The sequence below is a fragment of the Saccostrea cucullata genome, unplaced genomic scaffold, assembly GCF_032062105.1.
Source record: "Saccostrea cucullata isolate Sc308-1 unplaced genomic scaffold, CSIRO_AGI_Scuc_v1 ctg586, whole genome shotgun sequence".
Classification (NCBI taxonomy): Eukaryota; Metazoa; Mollusca; class Bivalvia; order Ostreida; family Ostreidae; genus Saccostrea; species Saccostrea cuccullata.
Window position 1 is genome coordinate 378,644 of NW_026931374.1, and position 19,003 is coordinate 397,646.

The window sequence follows — 19,003 nt, forward strand, 5'->3', positions numbered from 1 at the left end:
AGCGTGCCGAGTGCATACTGTACCCCGCGGTACAACACATCATGTCTAACCTTAATCTTTAACACAGGGCATCATACAATGTCACAGCTCCTTCAGAACTTCATCTATGACACAGGATACCATGAATCCCAATATATTGTACATACAAGTTCACAGTTACTACAGAACTTCTACTACGCCCAGAGTGCTGAGTGTATACTGTAACCCGCCGTACAACACATCATGTCTAATCTTAATTAGGGGGGTGTACGGCCACTTTTAGTGCAGTGAGAGCAAAATGTAAACATTTCTTCAAATGGCTAAAATACATTATATTTTGATCAAATTTTAAGTCTTTTTGATAAAGATACAATAAATATGCATAACCGAATGCATGTTGTTCATATATAATCTATACTTTTGCAGAAAAATGCTTTTGATATGCTCCTTAGAACTGCGCAGCTACAGAATTCAGCAGAGCCATAAAAAATCCAAAAAAATATGCAAACTGTGCATTAATGTTCTCTCTACAACCATTTGTTGAGAAAATGTCTAAATTTTGCACTTTTAAATGATAATTTCAAGTTCAAAACAAGGTACCATTGTCTTCAAAAAGAGTGTAAAGAACCATGAAAGTAGTTCATAGATAGCAGCACGTGGTCTATTTTTAGCACAGAATCTTGTTTTCCAGACCTCTTCTTAATATGGAGGGGCATAACAATCTTTAAATGTAGAAGAGAATTACAGTTGCAAAATATTCCAAATAATACATGAACACTTTTAAAAGAGGAAAGGTGTTATAGTGTGGCTTGAACTAATTTATTTAGTATTTTTATCGAACAGTTGTTATATAGTTTACGTATTGATATAAAAAAAATTTAAACTCTTTGATTCCAGGTACGGAAAAATGAGCACCATCAAAGTTGAAAATTAAGAGTGTGTAAGTTTGCCACAGATAAATTATATTATCTATTAAAATTTAATTATCCACAATAAAACACAAAGAGCGTTATCAAAAATTTCGCGAAATATCTCTATATCTACAAAACCACAGTTCAGATTAGAAGCCAAACACAAGTTCTTTAAATAGCATATGCTGAAGTTTTGATCCTTGTTTGTGATGTCAATCTGAAAATGACGTCATTATTCAGGTACTTTTAACGAAAAATGGTTGTCTCAGTGGAACTCGTGGCACATGTATGTCTTAGAAATGCCTTTGAAGTAGCGTATAAGAATGTGTTCATGTGAAGCATGATACTTGTTATGTTGCCCGGTAAAAGCAAGTTTGAAAAGGGATGTGTTTTTAATAAAACAATATGCTATCAAAGACCTTCAATTAAAATTTTACACTTTGAAAAATACTTGAATATTTCAACAATAATATAAATATCAAATACCTAAGATATTGTTTACTTTTTGATCACCCCTCGTATACTGTGTCAAATAAACATGCATTTATAATTTTCATTACAGAGGAGCAACAGTTGAAAAGGCATGAAATCATTCAGAGTGGGTTAGGAGATTTAATGAATAATTTTTTTTTCTATTTGTCCATATTTTCAAAATTACAATTGTACAAAGTAAAGAGAAAAAATCAACCTATAAACATCCTTAAAATGATGTTTGGTGGTCCTCCCAACTCAGGGAAAAATTATTGGGTCCGTATTTATAGGTGAGAAAAAAATCCTTAAAATTTAAACAGAATTGTTGACGGAAGAAAAAGAAAAAAATATCGTGTAATGGAATGTTAAAAAAATGAGTCGGGCCATTTCTAGGCAGTAGATCGAGGGAGAGGGCAACCAAATATTTTTATAACAAGTGGTATTATAAGGCTAGTACATGTTCCATCACATACTTAGTAATGCAATTTTTAAAAATCTTTGACATATTTTGAAAAACAAACATAGGATTTTCGGGGGAGAGGGGGTAGCACTCACTTTTTTTGCGATGATAGACATAGCATATATGCAATGGACCTTTCTTTGCAAACATTGTGCTCGCTTCTAAATTTCATAGAAACAACTCATTATATTTTATCAAGATTCGTATGTTCAATGAGCGAGAGCTTACAACGTTGTCAACATAATAAGACATGATGCGTTTTTGTGTCCAAACATTACTCCATATAATGTGTGGGCCATTGCAAACATTCTAGCTATTTATGTGAGGTGCCTGAAGGATATCCTATAACTGACTATTTTTTCTATCTAACTTCTAAACAAAATAGACATATGTACCAACTTTTCGAATGTAAGACATGTAATTACAATTTATTTTTCATGCACTGCTTATTGTTTAACATTTTCAAATTAAATGCTAAGCATCCTCCTTGCAGTGCCCCATTTGAAAATAACTTCTATCGCCACAGAAAAAAGACCCACCGTAAACACATATGTTTAGGACATTTTTATCTTTTTTTCTTGAGTTTTAAAGAATCAAGACTTGTTCCATAAAAATTAAATATAATCATGGTAATAAACGGATTTATCCACAGCAGATATATGCACATGCCAACCATGTGCTTAGTGGAATAATATTAACGAGGAATTTCGAGTTGTAAACAGAACAGTTTTTCCCGATTTGCTGGAGTGAGGTTAAAATCGCGTTTTTTCATTAATCAGACGATGCGATGCAACAAATAAAAGTAGTAAGTAATATTACCTAATGATTATTACTTAGTAATTTCTTGTCTTGATGTTATTATGGTCGCATTTATTCTAAAATCATTGTTATTCGAACTCTGTGTGACAGAGGAATGGCGGACCAAAATAAACACATGGCCTCAGGAAGACACACCCATATGAAAAATCAAATTTTCAAGAATTATGGATAATGACAAGAAAAAAACGAAACAAATGGTTGTAGCCATATTATCAATGAATCAAACTAACTCCATTTTCAATGCATTTCTCATCTCATGAATGCTGTTGCTGCGCAGTTCTAACATGATTAATTTTCTTCTAATTAAGACAGAATAAACTTAATTGTTTACTAATTTTGGTCTCTAACAGTAGGTAATTAGTGCATTAGCACTTTGAGTAACTTTGGGCTAGTTTAGTAGAGTATTAAGCGCATTCTTGGTATTTCTTAGTTCACACCAGACTAGATCCAATATGGCTTGTGCATCCCCCTTAACCTATAACACAGGACATCACATGTAGTTAGGACTTTCAGTACATGTAAGAAACATACAATATGCTGAAAATTGTTCCACAAAAATAGGTAAAACAGAGGTGAAGTGGATATGGTATGGACACTAAGGCGCCAGACGATTACCAGGCGATATGTGTTTGTTATTTGAATAATAAATGAGGGACTACTCCTGTGGCAACCCCACAGACCACCTTTAGTGATCAAGGTTTTCGGACGAGGAGATAATTCAAGGCTCTGTTCATGATACCAAGACATTTAACATATGTTTGACAATCCCTCCTTTAGAATCAATGACATATTATGTACGCTAGTACCAATTCGGCAAATGTTTAAATCACAAACAAGAATAAACAAGTGCTGCGTTAGCAATTTTGTTTAGTGTACAGTCAATCGATCAAATTATAATTAAATACAGATAAGAACTGCATGTCATATGCATAAAATTGATACACATTTGATTTCTGCTGTATTTTGAATATGATAATTTGTTAAAGTTCATGACACCAAGTTCCTGATTTTTTTTTTATTTTTGCAACCGCTACATACCAGAAATGTTTATTTTTATCCTGTGATTCTAAATTCGTTATCAAAAAATATCCCTCCATTTAGGTAAAAAAACAGTAATACCATATAGCAGGTTATTTTAGCGGGATGCTAATTTTGGCGTTTTGATAAAATAGTCCCACAAAATTTTAATCGCCAAAATAGCCAGTTCTCTTTTAAGTGTCCATCTGCAAGAATTAAAACCCTGCGTCCGCTAAAATAACGCCAAAATTATTTGCAAATATTCACCAATTTAAGTTTAATTACCCTATAGTATATTCATGCTCATCTATGGCAGTTCCTGGGGAAAATAAACAGTCTTCATATTGCAAAAAAAAACTAGAAAGATAATTATTTGAAAATATAAATATAGTCCTATGAATGCAACTGATAAATTCAGGTTAACGGTGTGAGAAAACTACGAAGGCGTACTCGTGCCATTTTAACGATATAGAATTTCTTTTAAAAGATCGTTTGTAGGATATATTTTAAATCGTTTGTACGATTTTTTATATCGAATGAACGATTTTGAAATTCGTTTGTAAAATCATTTGCATAATTTGTTAAATTGTCTGTACGATTTTTTACTTTTTATTCCCAACAGAAGCGTACTTGATAAGAAACCTGGTAAAGCTATTGTATAGAGAAGCCCATTCGCCGCTGACTAAAAGAGTTCGTTAAGAAGCACGTATAATAAATTGTATCTTGTTTATTAAACTGTATGTATAGTGTTGTAATGTTATAATTAGTAAACCATCATATCACAATTACATTCACAATGTTTTTTTATGATCAGTGATTCACTTGTATAATCGGACTCGACACTCCATCAACTGAGAACAGTTAGTGTACAATCTTCGTCTTAAACAGTTTCTTTTCCTTTAACACACTCCCTCCGAATCTTGCATAGCAAGAGGACATCGAATAATTCCTTGAGAAATGGTAATCCTGCCATAATAGCTTTCCAGTACAACCACATGTATCGATATCCATGCAATTGACCGCATGACTCTCTATCAATGAAAAGAGATACATCCTCATATGTCGGATTTGTTCTTGCGTCTTAACAATCCCAACTTAGCTGTTGTCCTTTCCAACGTTCGTTCACTAACAAAGACTCAACGAGTTTTCGAAAGGATCTGTCCAAAAGTTGAAATTTATCTTAAAATATCCCTTGATCAATTTTTCTCTGTCCTTCTTCGTGTCATTCATTAAAACTATGCGTGGATACGTTATCCTACTTGTTTGCAGGTTTTCTACTACGCTTCTTCTACGTTTAATAACAAAAAAATAAAAAATTGTACAAACGACTTGCTAAATCATACAAACGATTTTCTAAATTGTTCAGACTATTTTAATAAAAATCGTTAAATTGTACAACCGATTTTGTAGATCGTACAAACGATTTAGAAATCGTTCAAATGATTTGAAAAATCGTTCAAACGATTTGAAAAATCGTACAAACGATTCAAAAAATTGTACAAACGATTTGAAAAATCATTCAAACGTTGTTTAATTTTTTTTTTCATCGTCGATATGGTAGGAATACGCCGTCGTAGAAAACAGAGATTATGAATATATTTTTCATTACCTGGTACTTCTAAAATCATTGATATAACTCATATCACAAATGCGTTATGCAAAGGATGTTATGCAACTCATCCCACCTCTTACCACTGGTGCTTCCAGTGCTTCGTGTTTTTACTGTCATGTTGTAAATTTTGTATTTATCTACTGCCATCCGGGTAAATTAAAAATTTTACAACATGACAGTAAAAACACTTCAACGTAAATATGGTAAATGTTTCAAGATTTATGTGTATATTTTTTTAGTTATACAGGTTCAAAATATTACAAATATAACCTATTAATTTTAACATTCTTTAGAATAATTATAAGACTACTGACATGACTGATTCGATTAAATAATAAAATTAAAATTAGTATTTAAGTATTCCCTTTCAAGTCCTTGCTTTAAAGATACTTGTACATAGAAACTTTAGGGCTTTTCTCACTTCCCACCAGTAGACTGTGTTTCTCGTCAACACAGATAGAAATGCGGAGATATCGAAAATCAAATGGCACTAAAAGAGACAAAAATTGTCCATCACATTTTAGCAAGTGGATACCAAAATGTTCTTGGGCCCCTATCAAAAATGCTACATCATGAAATATTCCTTCTCTAAAGCCATGACAAACTAAAATGTTCCCGAGCACATCTGTGCATACTCCGCTTAGGTAACTTTGGAGGTGTTTATTACGATCAAAAACCGAACCAGAGTAAGAGATTCAAAATGTTCCTGTTCTTGTCACCACAACCATTATACGGGAAATGCGATCTGTTGTACAAATGTCACCATTAGCGTTCTCTGTGATATTGCTTACGTTTGCGTACAGATCTTCTTCTTTATCATTTCTCTGAATGTCATTCAATTTCATCCCATCTCTGTTGTGTCTGGTTATTTTCCATTGATCATCTTTCTTCATCCCGACTAGTAAGTCTCCATTATAGCGAGAAGAGAGCATAGACCATGGCCTCCATTCTTTAGTGTCAATAAGTCCTATTGTTATATTACCGCTTACTTTGTAGATGTTTTTTTTTCGTAATCTGTGTAAATGAGCTCTTGTTCTTTTGAAGGATATATCCTTGTCTGTCAAAATGGATGAGATGTCTTTCATTTCCCAAAACTTACCAGAAGTTACTGACGATAAGTGGGTAGTTTTATCGAGACCAGATAGGTTAATGTCCTTTACTTTGACCAGAGATGAAAGCCCCATGCTTGGCGTTGGAGTTGAAAGCCTTTGAAGAATCATTGATTTGTTCCAAACTTTGGGTAATGTAACCGAAAAGCTTTTCAATTTCTGACCGTTTAATTTTACGTTTCTTAAAAGTTGGTAAACAAGGTTCAATAATATCAGGAAATGTTTGGAGGATTATATTTAATTTTCTTTGCTGAACGTCATAAATTCAGGTGGTTTACATGATAAGTCACTGCTGTTTTCCTTTAGGAGTTGCTCTAGGTATGAGGTATAGTCTTCTGATTTCTTTTTCTGATTAGCAATCTCACTAAGAATTGATGCTTCCATTTCATCCAACATGGCATTTTTGTCAAAGAGAATCGTGTCCACTGTTGACTTGATCTCATCTGAGCACTCTGCTTCATACATAATCTCAACTTTGAAAATTCTTTTCTGACCTCATCTTCTCTTTTTCTCTGTGACACTAACTTCTCTTCCAATTGAGAAAGGATGGTGTCTCGGATAGTGGTTATATTTTGCTGGCATAGTTGTTGACTTTTATTGTAAATAACTTCAAGATCTAGTACGTGGTGACTAGTGTGATCTGTGGTAAAGCATTTTGAACAAATAGATGCTGGACAATCCACACAGTACATCTCTAAGACTCTTAAAGGATGCGTGGGGCATTTTCCTATCGGAAGTTTATTTAATCTTTCCTTTTAAAGTACCACCTCATGATTTCTGTAATCTATCTTCCGCAGATGAATTTCTCTGCATTGTTCACACAGACGCTGATGACAGGTGTTGCAGTAGAACTTGGAGTAATTAGTGCAATTGGAACACTCTACGTAGTGTTGTCCCGTTGCTTCATTCACGCTCATAGTGGGAGGAAGTAACGATCTAAAAAAGTTTAAAGGCTGTGGTTAGACTTCCCTGATAAATTTATGAGCATAATGTACATAGAAAACTCTTGTTTTTACTTTAACACGATATTTACCAATCATGATTCATTTGTTTTGTACGGTTGTACAAATACTTCTTTCATTAATTGTCTGTTTTGAACCAAAAAGAGAGAAAAATAAATACAAAAAAATCACAAACTTTCCACCTACCAGATATTGAAGCTAGTTAGAAATATCCGTCTTTTCTATGGTCCTCCATTTGTAATCGATATTTACATTCTTTCTGTTGGACAAAAATAATTTACGTTACTTTCTTTTTAATAACTTCCGGGTACATAAAGGTAAATCAACATAATAGCCTACAGTATGTACTATAAGGGCCGCCACTTTAGATAAGTTGTATGAAGGATATGAAGATAACGAACAGTATTCATTATCAAAATCCATGAAACAATACTTAATAGGAGCAGAGCAAACACGGACCTCCGAAACATCAGAGGTTGGATCGGGTGCCAAGGAGGAGTGAGCATCCCCTGATGACCGTTCACACCAACCGAGAAATACGCTACTAGAAGTTTTGATTAACTATAAAAGTTTATAACAAAATGAGTAATGAAAGATATAAATGAAGATAAGAGATGAGAGTGTGCTATTTGGATGAACCATTTAATTAAATACGAAAATCAAATGATATCGATGTTAGACTTTATGTTTTTCGTTTGACGAATTTTAAAGAGAAGGTGTTGAAGTTTTCTGTATTTCTTGTATATAGTCATGGCTGTGTAGAAAATTGAATATAAAAATAAGTGACAGTGATTTGAAGCTGTATGAAACTCTCTGGGAAACATTTGGTGGTGTTTGTCATTAACAGTCAATCTATAATGAAATGTAGGGAAATAATTAAATTAAACGGTTGAGAGTTTTAAATCTATTTTCCCTAATTATTGTATAAATTGAGACGTCATTGAATATAATTAAATAAATGGGCTAGTTGATTATATGAAAATAAAATAAAGAAATTTATATCTTAAGAAGCACGTAAAAACAAAATCAAAATTATATTTAAAAAAAAGAAATTCTCTAAAATTTCAAAGCCTTGATATTTTTAAAATTATATCTTAGGAAATGATGTAATTTTTTGTAATATATAAATGTACAAGAGGTATATCTGAAATTCTTCTTAAAAGATTTTTACGCGATTGATTACAAGTAAAGAAATCAACATTAAAATTCTAAATTCTAGATATTTTCTACATACAAAGAATTAATTATGACTATCATCCTTATACCAACGGGATCTGTTTGGATTTGATTTGATGTTACATATATATAAGTCCTACGTGTAATCTTAACTACAATTAAGCCTTAATTTTCCATGTAAAATGTTCAGATACCTTTTTCCATATGATAGATAACTGGGAGGCTTGTCATTATTATTTTATTCAGTTTTCTTTTGAAAACTTCCATTGAAATAATATTCCTTCTTTCATTAATCAAGAAATTCTATTTTAATACGAATAGTATCAGGGACAAATTATTGAATAATTCAAATCTACATTTTGGCAAGAAATAATAACGTGAATTACGAATATGCTGTGTTATGCGTCTTTGACCACTTTCTATGACCACTTTCTGTACTCCACAAATTCAATAGGTTAAGCCCATATTCTTGCTAAGTTATGTAGATTTTCTTTGAGTTTTGATATAACCTAGATATTTCATCATAACCTTGTTGTGAATTTCTTGTTACTTGTGATATTTTAATTTTAGAATTTTCGTATAATAATTAACAAAACAATTACTATAGTTAGACATAGTTAACTTTAGTAAATCAAAGATTTTACTATAGGAAATTAAAGTATTTCACTATAATATTTCAGAAAGATATATTCTATTTTGTAAAGTTTCTACAAGGAACGTTCTAATTTTAAAACAAACTATTCTTTAGATATTAACATATGTTATCAAAACCTAAACCATACTTATGTAATCAAGATATACACATTTATCAAGGATCTAAGTATCAAAGTATTCACTAAAGTTAACTGTAGTACATTATTGTTAACTATAATACATTTTTGCTACGAGTCTTCTGTTAATTCTGTATAATGATATTTCTTCACAGCTGACCCCAATGCACTCCACTAATCCTAACATAATGTCATTTAAAGTATAGATGTCAGCCTGAGTAGCATGATTACAAAGTCTTCAAATGAACGTCCAGTCAGTACCAGGTAATATCATTTTATCTATTTGGGCCAATCATATGCAAGGAAAAAATAAATAATTATATATTCTTCCACACTTATTGATCACCTGAGTTTCTTAGGTGACAGGTGGTTATGGGTTTCTCTCTGTTGGCATTTGTAAAAAAAATCGATCATTTTCAGATCTATAATATTGGTAAATTAAAATGATATTTTTATGCAATTTTTTCAAATTAACTTTTAAACAAGAGACCCAAGGGCCACATCGCTCACATGAGCAAATGGGCTAGGAAAAAGCACAATCCAGATCAAAACTAAACGTTTACTGTGGAGGGAGGGGGGTGCTTGAATTTAACTACTTCACAATGCCTCCATATCAATACAGCATATGGCTTTGCATTTCTTGATAAAAAAGATTTCAAATTTAGGATTTCTTCCTATATATTACTTCATAATAATTTAAATTTGTTTGCCCATTGTTTCAATAATGGACCATGATTTGGAACAAATTAAAATCCCCTATACAATGTCATGAGCAGGCTTACATGTCATTATGACTAAAGGTAGCTTTTCTGTTCTGTTGTACCACCCTAACCCTAGGGCTCTTGATTTGAACAAACTTAAATATACACTACCTAAGGATGATTCATCATGAGTTTCCTGGCCCGGTGGATCTTTAGAAGATTTTACTTTTAAAAACGCCATTAATTCTTCACTTATTCATGATTATCTCCCCTTCAGTGGTGCCTAACTGGACCACCACCGGGTCTGTGGCTCCGACAGGGACTGTATCCAGCCCGCGTCCGCGTCTGATCTGGAGCCACATTCTTTATCATCCCCTTTCCCCCTGTACGACATCAGCGCCAACACCATACAACACATGGACCCCGTCAGGGGGCAGCCACAGACCCCAGCTTACATGAGCGTGTCCCAGCTCCTACTGAACATCTATCACCTAAAGTGGAACCCTAGTGGTCTCAATATATCATAGGCGAAGTGGGGTTTTTCAGGGGATTCAACAGTCTTATTGCATGAAAAATAATGTTAAAAAATATTCTTAATTTATGTATACGTACTACATTCTACATTAAAATATCATGCAAATGCATGGATTTGTGTATGTTTTTGAACTTGGCTATATTGTATAAGTGATTCAAATACCACATTTCATAAATATGAAATTATAAACTCTATAACATGTTAAAAATTCTTACCTTTTGTTATTCCCCCAAAATTACAACAAATGAAAACTTGTTAGTCATAATTATCCATTGGTTAAGTGAGTTAACCCACCTCTGTAGAATGGCTAACTGTAGCCAATATTTTACCACTGGATAGCAAAGTTAACCAGTGAATCAATTTTGAGCAACAGAATTTAGCCAATGATTAAAACTTAACCGCTGGATAAGAGATTTAACCAGTGGTTAACGCTAACCAGTGTTTTGAGCAACCCAATCGAGACCCCTAAATGTATAAAAAATTTTACTAGTATTACTTTTTGAACATTTTGAACAATTTAACTGTATATGCCAAAAATTTTACAAATTCAAACTAGATTTAGTCTTTTACTTTATGTGTTTTACTGATTTATTTTTATATTCGTGATTTTGGATAAAAAGGTTTGGTTGAAACTTGTCTCCTTAAAACGAAATAAACATGCTGGCTATATAAAACCTTGAATACATATATGATAAAATGAAAATGGATTTCCAATCATATGTTAAACAATGATTTAAAAACTGAGTACAAATTTCGGACACATTTTTTGGTGATACATACATCATGAATAATTATTTTTCCCGCATAAAATCATTCAAATTAGTATGATGGAAAATCATAAATTTAAAACGACGAGCAAGGAAACTGACAGGATTGGGAACTAAATGACACCAGTAATATTACTTTCAGTTCAGTTAGTAACTCCAAAACTCCACGGTGAAGCATGAACATTAAAAATTACGTCATTGCGTCATTGTATGTTTACAAGTGTAAATTCGATTTAATGTAATAATTGATTGCACAGCACTGTAAAGGCCTTCTATGAGAAATCTACTTATATGATATCACGCTTTCGATTTATAGAAAACAGCAGCACTAATCAAGTTATACTTTATTTATATTCAAAAAATGGTTAAGACCAATTTAGTGTATGCCCTTATGAAAGTACGATTTTATGAGGTATCTCTTTGTAAAATATATGTAACCCGAACATAAAAACAAGACATAATTGATAAAATACATTCTGTTGATATTATTCAGTAATCGCACTAAACAAATGGTGTACATTGGTATTAATCGACTATTCAAAACGTGTAAATTATATTCCGTTCAATAAAAAAACGCATTCTTCATTGTTAAAAAAATTCCCCAAATTTGCATCTCACAGCACATGAAATACGCCCTTTTTTACCAAAATGACGCCATGTTTACAATATATAATTAAGTTCATAGCAATCAGTGCATTGTTTACATGTATAACCAGCTACATGTACATGGGAATTTATCTAGCAAGTTTTTTAATGCATTGATAAGTCTTATTGTTGTTTGTTATGCTAATACAGTTAAAATTTAAATTGCGAATTATTTCATTATCTGGTATTATGAGGAATACATAAAAGTTTTATTTTTGTGTGACGTAACAGTAAACTTTTCCCGTATGAATTAGGCACGCCCCCTATTTGAAGCCCAATAATGCTGCGTGATCCATTGATTGAATATTGTTTAACGTCCCTCTCAAGAATTTTTTTCACTAATATGGACCCTCCACCAATTGCCGTTGGAGAGCTGAAATTTTTACCATATACTCGGCACTGAGGGTCATTGAGCAGGGATAGATCTTTGTTTCGTGTAAGCACCTACTGCGATATGGTTTCACCCGAAGCTAGGAACAGTCTCCACGTCAATGGGATTCGAACCCGCCAACTTTTTGATCACCCCTCGTATTTTTGGTTTGCACCGTTGGGCGTCCATACTTTAAACTAATTTAAATAATATAATTTTTGTTGAGAAATTAATTTAAAAGGCCCCAATTATGGGCCAAATATTTAAATCCCCATTTTAAGGAGAATTTTTTTTACACCATTAACTAAATTCTGTTGTTTTACACTGCAGCTGGTAATTTATTTAAATTGTGAACTACCGAAAAGAGGCTCATGGTCACATGATCACTTGAGTTTATTATGCTCGATTTGACGAATACATAATTATACATAATTATGTATAGTGTAAATTATATTTTTTTTTACTTTCTCCTTGGTAAAAAAAATATGAAGGAGTGTGAATTTAGAGTCATACACCTTAGTGCGTGTATATATCTGTCTCATGACAGTAGTTTTTATCTGCTTGACATCGATCGATATAATTTTGTTGCGAAAAGTAGCTTCTAAAGCGTCTAAAACAAGTACAGGTCACCTATTAGATAAAAATGAACTGTTATCAAACTCAAAAGTCAATTGCTACAATACCTATCCAGAACAGAGCAAACACGACCCTCTAAAACATCACAGGACGGAACAGGTATTTTTCATGTGAGAGGCATGTACCTCTCATCATTACTAGTTACAACATCCGTGTGCATGAGCATGAAAACGGAGAAATTCGTATTGTATTCAGTGTGCAAAACATGGCAAAACAATTGCAAAATGGAGTATGTAAAACACATTTTAAAATTCATTCTACTTTAGACTACAATATTTAAAATTATAGACCCTGAAATCTAAAGTACAAGCATGTTTTGTGTGTTTCCATGGTCGGCGATTTACACATGTGCAAAAAATATTCCATTTTCCTACAGTTACTAACCCTTGTAATTGAAAAACTGTAAGGAATCTTTTTTTTGTTTTATTATGCCCCTGTATGGAAATATTCCAGTGATATTGTGTATTTGTTCTCTCTGTTTGTCTGTTTTAACTTTGCGCTTCGGTAAATACAATGTAGTTGCTGTTGAGGGGAACGGCTGCATCTTTTATTTTTTTTTTTCAAGTGGCTTTATTTTCTTGTCCAAAAATAAAAAAGAAAATATCCTCAAACATAACATCTTTTTTCTACAAATTTATATCTTCATCATAATATCAGATCACATAAAGGGCACAATCTTTTTGATTCATAAGTCTTTTTTCACTTTTGTTTTTGCATTGTATACTGTAGGTCGGGAAAAAAAGCATACGTCCTACACAACTTCAAAGTTTTATAAAAAAAGATTGTACCTAAAATGCAACTATTTTGTAAATAACAAACGTGTAAATTAAACGAAGGGAAAGGGTGTGTGACAAGTATTTTTCTGATAACAATGTTTCAGATAGTATGCCTCTCCCCTTTCAATAATTTAAGGATATAATGTTGAATTTCCTTTCACTTTCTGGCATGTGGGTGGGTTTTTTTTTTTACATTTCAGGACTGCCAGAATTTGTTTAATGGCTGTCAAATTTTTTTATAGCTTTGCAAAAAAGTTTGTATTGTAGAGATGGTATATTTATCGCAAAATAATAATGTATATATATTAAACTGCATGCTTCAATGTGCAGAGTTATAAAAATGCATGTAAAACAATATTCAATACTTACGATGAATCTACCATACGCAGTTTGAAGGAAAGTTAACATACGTATAACTAAAACATATTATGGATGTTGACGTCAAATATACTAATATTCTTATAATTTCATCAGAGTGTAGAATATATGAAAAAAATTGTGCTTGTGTATTTATTGTTACACTATAATGTAAACTCTTTACCACGATTTCTAATGTTTAGCAAACCTTAAGCTAGTAATCAATGTTTTTAAAGCTAACTACTGGATGAATACAGTTGCACAACAACATCGTTCAAAAAAGAGACACATATCTTATTGATAAAATTTGAAAATGATTACTGGCACGGATAAATGCATTTTGCTGCCTCGGGAAACCTGCGGAATGATTTACAGTAAGTAAACATTTTAAAGAAGTACTTTTATTTTTAAGTGAGTAAAAAGACAAACATTCATCAACATGATATCATTCTATAAAAAATATACAACATTTTAAACACGGCCATAGAACATCATGTACATGTGTATACAGTTTACATTTTCAACACATTTACACTGTATGTAATAAATTTTATTAAAACATGGACGTGACAAAGGAAAAAAAGCATCTTAAGGTGTAATAGTGCGTACTGCGATGTTTCAATGGCTACATTCGTTCATATAATTATATACTTAATATTTTCTTCTGATAGTTTTATAGAGATTTCCACTCTAATTATGAGGGATTGTTTTATTTTACTCCTAGTGATTCAGTATAAAATATTGATTGGAGCTGACTTTTATATGATCAACTGACTCCGATTTTTGAAAATTGAGAGGTACTGGTCTGTAGGTATACAGTCATTTAACAAGGAAAAAGTGGCACTTGGATTTTAAAGTTTGCAACAAGCAGCTATTGATAGAATTATGTACTAGTATCTTAGAGTAGACTACTTGTGTACCAAATTAAATTGAACCAAAACTGTAGAAGAAGTAGCATTCTACAGGACAACTAGATGGACGGACGATGGACACCTTACTATCGCATTAACTCTTATCATCTCTGACCAGTAGAGCTAAAAAGAAACCCTTTTTTGTAGGAATATGCTTAAAAAAAAAGTTTTCTTCTGTCTTTCAATTCAAGGAGGAATTTCATCCCTGCGGAGATTCATGTCATCAATTTTACAGGTATTGTGAAAGTATGCTATGGTAATCGGGTACAAAACAGATCAGTGGTATGAAATGGTCTATAAAGGTGCCCAGTTGCACCCCACAGACATAGTCTTCTGCTTTTTTTCGCTACGTGCGTTTGCCTTTGAGATACTTGTAAACACAGATTGTAGGACTGTTTTCTCTTCCTACAATCAGATTGTTTTGTTCATCAACACAGAGAGCGCACATCTCTTCTGAACGTAAAGTCGATTTGAGCAGAACAGTCAGAAGTTTTCCGTCCTGGTTCAGCAAATGGATACCATGTTCAACAAATGGATGCCATGGTCTACAAGAACCACACACCAAGATATTTCCAAGAACATCTGTGCAAATTGCAGACGGGGAAAAAAATAACAACAGAAAATGACCGCGATAGGAGAAACGATATTCTCCTGATCTGGTTACAACCTGAACTTTTCCATCATCATAATCTGATGTACAAATGTCACCATTGATGTTTTCTGTGATATAGCTTACACTTGAATATAAGTCCTCCCTCTTATTATTTTTCTGGATGTCCTTTAACTTCATGCCATTGCTGGTATACCTGGTTATTTTCCATTTCTCTTCTTTTTTCATCCCAACTAGTATGTCTCCATTGATCGGAGAAGAGAAGATTGACCAAGGCTTCCAATCTTCTGTGGTAACAAGTGTTGTGGTGGTCATATCCCTGTTTCTTCTGTATATGGCTCTATTTTCATTATCTGCATAAAGCAAATTGTCTTCTTTTGTGATCGAGTGGTATCCCTTTCTCTGATTTCCTGTGGATACCTTTTGAAGAATATTTCCCTGCAAGTCAAATTGAATGATATTTCCATCATCACCACTTGCCCAATATATGCCTGATGGAACAGCTGGTGATAAATGAGACAGGTCATTGAGTCCAGGTATTGTAAATGACTGTGTCTTGGTTAAAGAGGAGCAACGCTCCATACTTAGCTTTTGAGCTGATTTGGAGTTGAATTGTTGCAAAGATTTCTTGATGTTTTTAACTTCTCTCAAAACTTTCCCTTCTGCAAATGGTTTTATATGACCAAACATTTGTTCTAGTTCTTTCGCAATATCCCCACTCTCTTCAAATCTTGGAAGCCCAGGTTCAATTATTTCCGGAAATCTCACGAGAATAACGTTTTCATTCTTTTTGTTGTACCTGATAACTTCGGTTATTTTGCATGAAGACAGTTCACTATAACGGTCCTTAATCAATTTGTTCAGGTATGAGATATAGTCTTCTTCTTTTTTCTGTTGCTTTACTATCTCACCCAGAATTGACGCCTCCGTAATGTCCAATTTGGCATTGTTATCAACAAGAACAGCGTTCACTGCTCTCTTAATTTCGTCAGCTCTCTGATTCATCAATATTCGTATTTCAGCAGTTTTCTTCTTGACATTTTCTTTACTTTTCTCTTGTGACTTAATTTCCTCTTCACATTGAGGAATAATGGTATCTCGAATGTTGACCAGTTCTTTCTGGCATTGCTGTAGACATTCATTATAAACAACTTCAAGGTCGGATATCTGATGACCATCATGATCTTTGTTGGTGAAGCATTGTGAACAAATAGGGACTGGACATTCATCACAGAACATCTCTAAAAATTTTGCAGGATGAAAAAGACATTTTTCTTTAGGTAATTGTCTCAACCTATCCTGATATTGGACTACCTGGTGATTTATATTTTCGTTTTCAAGGATATGACCCTCTTTGCACTGTTCACACATTCGCTTGTGACAGGTATTGCAGTAAAATGTGGAGTAGTTGTTACATGTGGCACACTCAATGTAGTGTTGCTCTGTGACTATATTAGAACTCATTATAAAGGGTAGTATGATCTGAAAAAAAGCAAATGTGTTAATGAAATTTCAATGGCTGTATATTACTGATACTAGTACTCATTGAACATAAAACCCCTTAGCAGACTACCAGTGCTGTTCTACAGCTTAAAACTAGGAATGGTTTTTTTTTTAAGAATTATTCATTTCGTACATATTGAAAACAAAATCAAATGTATTTTGACTTACCTATAACAGTGAAAAATATGCAGGTATTCTCAAAAGATTACATTAAAGGTCCATGTTCTTGATCAGATAGTTATTCTAGCTACTTATAAGCCTTCTCTGCCATTTGAAAGGCCCGTCTCATCACGTAAACAGTCACGCAATTACTACCGTAAGATTAAAATAGATTTAAATTCTTTTTGAGGTTAGAATATATTCAATTCAGCACTGCACACAGAAAAAAATCACAAATATGAGCTAGTCAACCAGAGACAGCATAACGTATAAGATAAAATAGAGCTATTCATACTTAATCAGGTGGGTTTTTTTCTTTTGTAGGCTGTTTAACGAGTTTAATGTGCATAAACAGAAAAACTTCAAATACGATAGAACTATAGATTAGTTTGTTGTTGAGGAAGATTCACGCAGTCATAAATCAAACAAAGTGGGTTTTGTATTCAAAGGGGTATTGTACTTAAAATATTAAATATTTCTATAAAATGTTATTTTACATCTGCAGGGAAATAATTTTTCGTTACGGCCATTAGTACAAGAAGTCAAATATTATTTCTTTAAAAGATTACATATATCATAGGTTGGTTTCTTTAGTGGTGTAAAATTGGGCGTTTTAATTGTGCGAAGGTATTAAACTGTTTAAAACTCCTGTATCTTATAATATTTACAAAAATAGTTTATCCGTATTCAGTCTAGCTATTGTCGACCTCATCCTGTGCAATATTAACACATGGAACCGGTCAGGGAACAACCCCCAGACCCCAGCTTACATGGCTGTGTCCACAGAACGTCTACCATTCCAAGCTTGCAGAGTGTATACTGTACCCCGCGGTACAACATATTATGACTAATCTTAATCTATAACACATCAAACAATGTCACAGCTCCTACAGAACTTCTACCATGCACAGAGTGCAGAGTGTATACTGTACCCCGCGGTACAGCACATCATGACTAATCTTAATCTATAACACATCAAACAATGTCACAGCTCCTACAGAACTTCTACCATGTGCAGAGTGTATACTGTACCCCGCGGTACAGCACATCATGACTAATCTTAATCTATAACACATCAAACAATGTCACAGCTCCTACAGAACTTCTACCATGCACAGAGTGCAGAGTGTATACTGTACCCCGCGGTACAGCACATCATGACTAATCTTAATCTATAACACATCAAACAATGTCACAGCTCCTACAGAACTTCTACCATGTGCAGAGTGTATACTGTACCCCGCGGTACAGCACATCATGACTAATCTTAATCTATAACACATCAAACAATGTCACAGCTCCTACAGAACTTCTACCATGCACAGAGTGCAGAGTGTATACTGTACCCCGCGGTACAGCACATCATGACTAATCTTAATCTATAACACATTAAACAATGTCACAGCTCCTACCGAACTTCTACCATGCACAGAGTGCAGAGTGTATACTGTACCCCGCGGTACAGCACATCATGACTAATCTTAATCTATAACACATCAAACAATGTCACAGCTCCTACAGAACTTGTACCACGCCCAGAGTGCAGAGTGTATACTGTACCCCGCGGTACAGCACATCATGACTAATCTTAATCTATAACACATCAAACAATGTAACAGCTCCTACAGAACTTGTACCACGCCCAGAGTGCAGAGTGTATACTGTACCCCGCGGTACAGCACATCATGTCTAATCTTAATCTATAACACAGGACATCATACTATGTCACAGCTCCAACAGAACTTCA

At 33.4% G+C, this 19,003-nt stretch overlaps 1 protein-coding gene across 1 annotated transcript; it reads right to left on the reverse strand.

Annotated features, from left to right (window-relative positions):
• Nucleotides 1–15,330: 15,330 nt before the first annotated feature.
• Nucleotides 15,331–17,058, reverse strand: LOC134232384 (uncharacterized). Its single transcript, XM_062714330.1, has one exon. It carries the CDS (start codon nt 17,056–17,058, stop codon nt 15,331–15,333), a length of 1,728 nt encoding a protein of 575 aa, XP_062570314.1.
• Nucleotides 17,059–19,003: the final 1,945 nt, after the last annotated feature.

What these genes read in the sequence shown, in the direction of transcription:
- LOC134232384 (XM_062714330.1), bottom strand. Translation starts at nt 17,058, where the DNA reads ATGAGTTCTAATATAGTCACAGAGCAACACTACATTGAGTGTGCCACA.